At 44.0% G+C, this 8,200-nt stretch overlaps 2 protein-coding genes across 2 annotated transcripts; both read right to left on the reverse strand.

Annotated features, from left to right (window-relative positions):
- Positions 1–304: 304 nt before the first annotated feature.
- On the reverse strand, positions 305–3,228 carry LOC137784559 (uncharacterized). The gene is made up of 2 exons (XM_068575335.1): positions 2,938–3,228; positions 305–1,650 (listed from the first exon to the last, which is right to left on the reverse strand). Exons 1-2 carry the CDS (start codon positions 3,098–3,100, stop codon positions 596–598), a joined length of 1,218 nt encoding a protein of 405 aa, XP_068431436.1. The 5' UTR covers positions 3,101–3,228; the 3' UTR covers positions 305–595.
- Positions 3,103–7,668, reverse strand: LOC137784987 (uncharacterized; the record flags this gene model as incomplete). Its single annotated transcript, XM_068575999.1, has 4 exons — positions 3,103–3,147; positions 3,248–3,304; positions 7,042–7,152; positions 7,312–7,668. Coding segments are annotated over 4 exons (570 nt in total), but the record flags the coding sequence as incomplete, so codon positions are not given.
- Positions 7,669–8,200: the final 532 nt, after the last annotated feature.

The raw sequence follows: 8,200 nt of genomic DNA on the forward strand, positions 1-8,200 counted from the left end.
TTCAGGGCCCGAGTGTCCGAAGGTCACCGGCAGCCAGAACCAGACTCATCCTCACACCTGGTCCTCATAGATCTGTTTATAGCGGTTATAACCGGTTATAACCAGTTTATTACCAGTATACAAACGATCCTGCACAATTTTTAGCAAACAGAGCTAGCAGGATGACTCAAAGGATAAAAGATGCCTGCATGGAAATAGAATAATCGGACGACATTCACCGGAAGTACAAAACATGTTAGGTGTGACTTATGTTTATCAAAGGAAATACCAAGTTATAGTTTTGGGAAACGTCTTTAATCTCTGATTTTCGGGTTTACCGGGAGAAATAAAAAATCCTGCCAATGACGTACATTTGAGTTCAGGACATCCCTGATGGCACACATGCTGAAAATACATCATGTTTACAGCATGAACAAAAAGGAAAAAACATCCTCAGAAATGTATTTCAGAATTGTTTCCCCATGGTCTCGTCTTAAAAAGTAAAAAAAAGAAAAAATGCAATCGCAATGAACAACTCACTGGTTTCTCTCGTGTGAGCAGTCGAACGTAATCTCATAAGGAGATTTAATGCAAATCTGTTTCCGCACCTGAACAACTACATGGTTTCTTCCCTGTGGGCGGCCAAGTGTCGCTTCAGACTACTTTGTTGTGTGAATTCTCTCCCGCAGACAGAACAACTGAACGCTTTCTCCCCCGTGTGGACGGTCATGTGTCGCGTCAGACTGCCATGCTGCGTGAATCGCCTCCCGCAGACAGAACAACTGAAGGGTTTCTCCCCGGTGTGGCTGGTCAAGTGTTGTTTCAGATTACTGGGATGGGGAAATTCTTTACCGCAGAAGGAACAGCTGAACATTTTCTCCCCCGTGTGGACGGCCATGTGTCGTTTTAAGTTACTGAGACGCAAGAATCCTTTGCTGCAAAAGGAACAACTGTACGGTTTCTCCCCCGTGTGGCCGGCCATGTGTTGCGTCATATGATGCGCGAGTGCAAATTTTCTACCGCAAACTGAGCAGCTGAATGGTTTCTCTTTCACACATTTCGGACGTACGCCGTGGCCGCCGAGCCGTCTGGCTCCTCCCACACAGCCGGTGTCCCCTACAGGTAGGTCGTTGTTTCTCAGCGGGTTTGAACCCGACTGAAGCTGCCCAGTCGGGTTCCAATCGCAAATACTGACATCGGTCTCACACTCGGAGGACGGCGTCTCGCTGTCGGATCCAGAGGAGGATGAAGTCTCTCCGTCGGTCTCGGATTCAGAGGAAGAGGATGAAGTCTCGCCGAAAGTAGCGGTCTGAAGAGGGCCATCTGGATCCAATTGACTGGCCGATCCTGATCCGCAACAAAAGTCCTCATGGGCGTCGGGTTTCAAGCCCTCCGCCTCTCCGTTCTCCTCGGTTCGGCGCTCAGGAAACTGCGAGGACTGAGATTTCCCTTCGACGCCGTCTTCGATCTTCACAGTCACCGACGTCATTGGGAAGTTGAAGCCGGCTTCCTCCAGGCCCTGGAGCTGCTCGCCCTCCTGGATGGTCCAGAGCTCCACCGGCTCCTCCTTAATGTGAGGGGGTTCTGGATCCTCCCGGTCCAGACTGGAGATCCACTCCTGCTGCTGTTCGGGGGGAACCGCTTCTTCAACGACCAACAGCTGCTGGGCGTCTGCAGAGAACAACAGCGATGCGCACGTCATTTCATGTAAACATGTAAGACCACTGATCCCTTAACCCTTCAGGGTCTAAAGCCTTTTTCTAGATTTTACATAATTTCTTAAATTCGCCTTTTAAAAGCGTATGAGACACATACCCCATGAGATACAACAAAAATTGCAGAACAATCTCAGCGCTCTACATAATGAGGGACCATTGTCTTAAGACACAAGTGAAAAAAGACACAATGTGGCCTCATCAAAATGAGAGGGACTGAGATAAAATGAGACTGAGGAATGACTTTATACTCCTTACCCAACTACATGGGGGGAGAAAATGAAAAATAACATTACAACAGTTTTTGTTTCTGTCCACAGGCTGTGAGAGGCACAAATGAGCACTATTAATATTGACAAAACATAAACACCATGAAGCGCAACCCAATGCGCCAGGAACCAGAAGGGTTAAATGATGCACTTTTTGTAAAAATGTATTTAAAATGCATAAAAAAAGAAAACGTTTTTATTATAAAGTGTATAAATAAATGTATATATAATAAATACATTATTTATTCTATTAATTGCATTTCAAGCAGTCTTATGAAATCGATTTAGTTGTGAAGACAATAAAATACAATATTCTCCCCTTTTTATGAAGCCAAAGTCTTTCATACACATGAAGCTGACTTGGATTTAAACTCAAATTCACAAGTTTCTACTTGGTTTTGTCACCAGAACCACTTAGCATGCTAGCGTTAGCATTGGGGATTATGTCATTTAAAAGCAGTGAAATCTCTCAAAGTTCGCACAAAGCCAAAGCCCTGCAGTTTAAACGGGTTTCTCTAACTTCAACTCGTCACAGCAGATTATCATTCATTAACCTTTAAAACTCATTTATTTATGTTTTGTTCTATTGTGCACCTTGTCATTGCTTCTGTTAGTCCTGTTTGTACCATGTGAAGTGCCTGTGAGTACATTTTAAAGCACTATATAAATTAAATGTATTATTAATAAACACAGATTTTCACATGTTTTACAAACCAAAGAAATCGATCAACCAATGCAGAAAAAAATCACGATTATAATTGCCCATGAAGTGTTTTTACATGAATGCACAAGTAATAATAAACTAAACTATTAGATATGTTCATACTTTAAGGAACATTTCCGTGATTACGCTTAACATTCATAGCATTTTACTGCAGTAAATCGATCGCTTCCCGACCCCGCATGCGCGCGCACGCGTTGACCACTGGGCCCGCTCAACCTACACTCGCGCGGTGACGTCACGGAGAACCAACCTGCTCTCGCGGCGTGGAGCTGCCGGTGGTAAACGCCGGCCAGCAGCTCCCGTCGCTCGGCCTCGTACTCGGCGATCGTTCGCTCGAAGAGCCCGAAGATCTCCTCCGCCGCGGCGGCGAGCCTGCGGCTCACCAGCGCCCTCAGGGTCCGGTCCTTGGACATCTTCACACCGCGGAGCTAACGGCTAGACAACAGCGGCGAGGAGGCGACTGCGAGGCGCGAAAGAGCGACTTCCGCTTCCGGAATGACGCGTTTGTTCTTCTTCTACTGGCGTTGTAGCGGTAGATTGCATCCACAGCGTTGCATTACTGCCCCTTCTTCTTCTTCTTCTTCTTCTTCTTCTTCTTCTTCTTCTTCTTCTTCTTCTTCTTCTTCTTCTTCTTCTTCTTCTTCTTCTTCTTCTTCTTCTTCTTCTTCTTCTTCTTCTTCTTCTTCTTCTTCTTCTTCTTCTTCTTCTTCTTCTTCTTCTTCTTCTTCTTCTTCTTCTTCTTCTTCTTCTTCTTCTTCTTCTTCTTCTTCTTCTTCTTCTTCTTCTTCTTCTCCTCCTTCTTCTTCTTCTTCTTCTTCTTAAATCAGGATGTCCGGCGGAGACATACAAATGAAAAAAATAAAATACATTAAATAAAAAATACAAAAACTTCCTTCCAGGATTCCTTGATTGTCTTCTCGCTCTTATATTTTCATAATGTTGTCTTACTTATCATAGTTATGTCATCATGTTTTGTCTACTCTGTCAGACACAACCATCATCAAATTACACATTTGAAGTAATATAAATAAGATGAATGAGAGGTTTATAACATCTCAGCTGCAGTTCACATGATTGTTCTGGATTTGTTATACAGCTGCAGTACCGGTACATACCAACAGGGGGCGCCAGTGTTCAGGAGCTGGAAAAGATACTGAGACATTCAAGACTCTGTGGTTTTATTTGACACACAATATAGATAATAAATAATGATGAGTTGTGTAATGCTTCTGTACATCAGAGGGATCCTGTGAGTAAACATTGTGTTGAAACACTTCACACACTTTATTTATGTTTTATTCCCCAAAATGTTCAAACTCTCTTTAAGCAAAAAATAAATAATCCAGAGCTTCTAGAAACGTGTTGGCGATAAAGAACCGTCATGTAACTTTGTGCGTCTGTGTGTGTGTGTGTCTGTTTGTGTGTGTGTGCGGGTGTGTGGGTGTGTGTTTGATCATAGTGGAGCAAATATTAACTTGGTCCAAAGTGCATCGCTGCTCCTGAATTACACTCAGAAGTCTCCAAAGTTAATGAAGTTTAGTGAAATCCTGATCTGAACTTCAAACTCAGCACATTTATCTGTGTGTGTGTGTGTGTGTGTGTGTGTGTGTGTGTGTGTGTGTGTGTGTGTGTGTGTGTGTGTGTGTTGTTCATGTTGGGCACAAAGCAAACAGCCAGAAAAATTTAAAACATGTGACGTGTCTTTAAATGTGGTTCTTTGCTCATAAGTTTGTGTTTTCTGTTGGACTTTAACTAAAATTGAGTTTATTTCAAACAAGAGAGGAATCATTGAGGAAGTTAGGAAACACTCAGGACTCTTGATGATTCCTCGCTCTCTTCACTTCCTCTTTTCTTTCCCTGAACTCGAGTCCGACTTCGAGGTAAAGAAGCGACGAGTCAGCGCATCTGAATCACGTCGTTCAAACATCATCCGTCAGCCCACGTTTCTGCCCACGCGGTGAAGCCGGGGGTTCGAGTCCCTGACTGCAGTCTGAACCAGTTCACCAGGACGACTGAGAGGCTTTTCTAATATATCAACACAATTAAAACAATAACTTTGAACCTTTAATTTGACCTTTTGGAAACCGTTTGCACTCCCATTTTAATACCCAGCATGCCCCATTCAGACAATCTTTTGCCATAACGTGCGTCATTTTTCCATTTTTGAACCAAACAACAGTTTTTTGACTGAAACTCCTTCCTAACAGACCAATACTTTGTTTTATTAAGATTTTTGTTGCAGATTCTGATTCTTTTTTGGGAATCTGGCTCATATCATGCTGGATGTTCATAGTTATGATCAAAATATCTAACTGGTTCCACAGTTTTCAAAGTGTTAAGGCAACTAGCACAAATATCACAAGATAAAGCCTCAAATGCATATTCAAGCACAACATTTTAGGAAATGTGTAATACACAAACCTGTTGTCTTAAAGGTACAGTACAGGGCCACTGGAACAGCCTCACATCAAGATGTCAGCTCACACTGCACCTTTAATGCAGGTAAACATTCAAATCTACGAGTTAAGCTCCTTTTCCCTCGTCACCTTTGTGTCTCCTCCGCGATTCTTCTTCCCTAAATGACCCCCCCCCCCCCCCCCCGCCCCTCCACATGGGTGGAGGAGTCCAGGTGTGCTGAAACTCAAGCTGCCGTCTGACTTCCTGCCCGAGATCAGCCGGCTAAGCGCGGCCTCGGGGTGATGGCGGGGCGCGCCGGCCAATCAGATCGCTTTGCGGCTTATCGGTAATCTGTGCCGGGGGCTGGAGTGTGTGTCTGTGTGTGTGTGTGTGTGTGTCAACAGGCCTCAGAAACAACAGCGGTCTACGTCCACGAATGTCTTTGTGTCGGCGGGCCCTTCCTCCGGTGCACATGTGAACGTTTGTGTGTCTGTGTGTGGTCTCCGATCCCCCGAGGTGCCGGAGGAGCGGATCCCTTTCAAAGCCGGTGAGATGTGTCGCCTTTCATCTCCCCCACGAACACAATGTTCCCGGCTTGTCAGCGAGAGCCGGAGCCCTTTTTTTAAAAAAGCCTCCCGACGGTGTTTTGATAGCAGCGCTGTGAAAAGAAGCGTGATGAGCCGCGGCTCTCCTGCGGGTATTCACCCTGAAATCACAGAGCGCACCGACAGCGCTGCGGAGGCTCGATACCCGTCCAGCGGCGGGACGTGTTTGTGCGCACGGCGGGGCGTCTTTGTCTCGTTGTTTGCGGAGGAAAACGGCGAGACGCTCACACGTCCCGCTCACGGCGGGCGCCAGGTGTGTCTGTCAGGGTCAGAATCACCTCAAGGAGCCGACAAGGTGTGTTGCAGTGGTTGTTGAGGCCCTTCTGGCGTTGTGCGCACCTTTCTGTGTCCGATGTTCCTTTGTGCGTTTGGCCGATGGACTTCCTGTCACTACGGCGTGTCTCAGTAACGCAAACACTGCTGGGAAGAGATGTCAGAAAAGGATTGATACCTGAAGAGTCCACGAAGAGACGGAGATGAAGAGGAAAGACACAAAATGAGCACAAAGAGACACAACATGACCACAACCACCAACAGTTAAGTTAAGGGCAACACAACCACCAATAAATAGGTTGAGGCAACAAAACCACAGAGAGTTAAGTTGAGGCAACTAAACCATTAACAGTTAAGTTGAGACAACTAACCTGCCAATAGTTAGGTTTATGCAACTAGAACACCAACAGTTAAGTTGAGGCAACTAAAACACCAACAGTTAAGTTGAGGCAACTAAAACACCAACAGTTCAGTTGAGGCAACTAAAACACCAACAGTTAAGTTGAGGCAACTAAAACACCAACAGTTAAGTTGAGGCAACTAAAACACCAACAGTTTGCACAACTAAACCACCAATAAATAGGTTGAGGCAACAAAACATCAATAGTTAAGTTGAGACAACTAAACCACCATAAAACCACAGAAGCCAAAACAACTAAAAACATAACTGTATTCACTCTACTCTCTACTGGTTTCTACTCTACTAGTTTCTACTCTACTGGTTTCTACTCTACTGGTTTCTACTCTACTGGTTTCTACTCTACTAGTTTCTACTCTACTAGTTTCTACTCTACTAGTTTCTACTCTACTGGTTTCTTCTCTACTGGTTTCTACTCTACTGGTTTCTTCTCTACTGGTTTCTACTCTACTGGTTTCTACTCTACTGGTTTCTACTCTACTGGTTTCTTCTCTACTGGTTTCTACTCTACTAGTTTCTACTCTACTGGTTTCTTCTCTACTGGTTTCTACTCTACTGGTTTCTACTCTACTGGTTTCTTCTCTACTGGTTTCTACTCTACTGGTTTCTACTCTACTGGTTTCTTCTCTACTGGTTTTTTCTCTACTGGTTTCTACTCTACTGGTTTCTTCTCTACTGGTTTCTTCTCTACTGGTTTTTTCTCTACTGGTTTCTCCTCTACTGGTTTCTCCTCTACTGGTTTCTCCTCTACTGGTTTCTTCTCTACTGGTTTCTACTCTACTAGTTTCTACTCTACTGGTTTCTTCTCTACTGGTTTCTACTCTACTGGTTTCTACTCTACTGGTTTCTACTCTACTGGTTTCTTCTCTACTGGTTTCTTCTCTACTGGTTTCTCCTCTACTGGTTTCTCCTCTACTGGTTTCTACTCTACTGGTTTCTCCTCTACTGGTTTCTTCTCTACTGGTTTCTTCTCTACTGGTTTCTCCTCTACTGGTTTCTCCTCTACTGGTTTCTTCTCTACTGGTTTCTCCTCTACTGGTTTCTCCTCTACTGGTTTCTCCTCTACTGGTTTCTTCTCTACTGGTTTCTCCTCTACTGGTTTCTTCTCTACTGGTTTCTCCTCTACTAGTTTCTCCTCTACTGGTTTCTCCTCTACTGGTTTCTCCTCTACTGGTTTCTCCTCTACTGGTTTCTCCTCTACTGGTTTCTCCTGCTTCCTGGGCGCCTGCTGGCAGCAGGATCTGTTATCTCTGGTTGCTCTTCTGGACTCAGACGCTCGGCGGCGTGAAACCGAGCCGGCGGTTTACTTTCTGCAGCGTCGGCGCTCGGTGACGGCGTGTGGTCACCGACAGACGTCAGGGAGCGGCGGCGTGGACTCTTTGACTCTTTGACTCTTTGACTCTTTGACTCTTTGACTCTTTGACTCCCAGCAGCGTTCTGCTCTGAAAACACAAAACAGTTACGAAACCTCATTGCGACATCAAAACCATATTGCAGCACAATGAAAGACCCTCAGATGGAAACATGCAACATATTAGTGTCGTAATATTAATAATGTGCATGTGGTTTGTGTGTGAAAGCTCATTGTATTTTACTCTTGAGCAACGTTTCTACAAACCTTTCAATAAGATTTACTAAGATTTAACTTATCTCTTCTATAAAGTAACTTATTATATATATATAAATGTATATATATATATATACATATATATAATAATATATGTATTATACACGTATGTATTTATCATAATAATAATAAATTATAATAATATATATAATATAATAATATATAGCAATAAAACAACATTATTATAAGTGGT

This window comes from Clinocottus analis, unplaced genomic scaffold (assembly GCF_023055335.1).
Source record: "Clinocottus analis isolate CAN_PGR_092001 unplaced genomic scaffold, fCliAna1.0.p SCAF_14, whole genome shotgun sequence".
NCBI lineage: Eukaryota > Metazoa > Chordata > Actinopteri > Perciformes > Cottidae > Clinocottus > Clinocottus analis.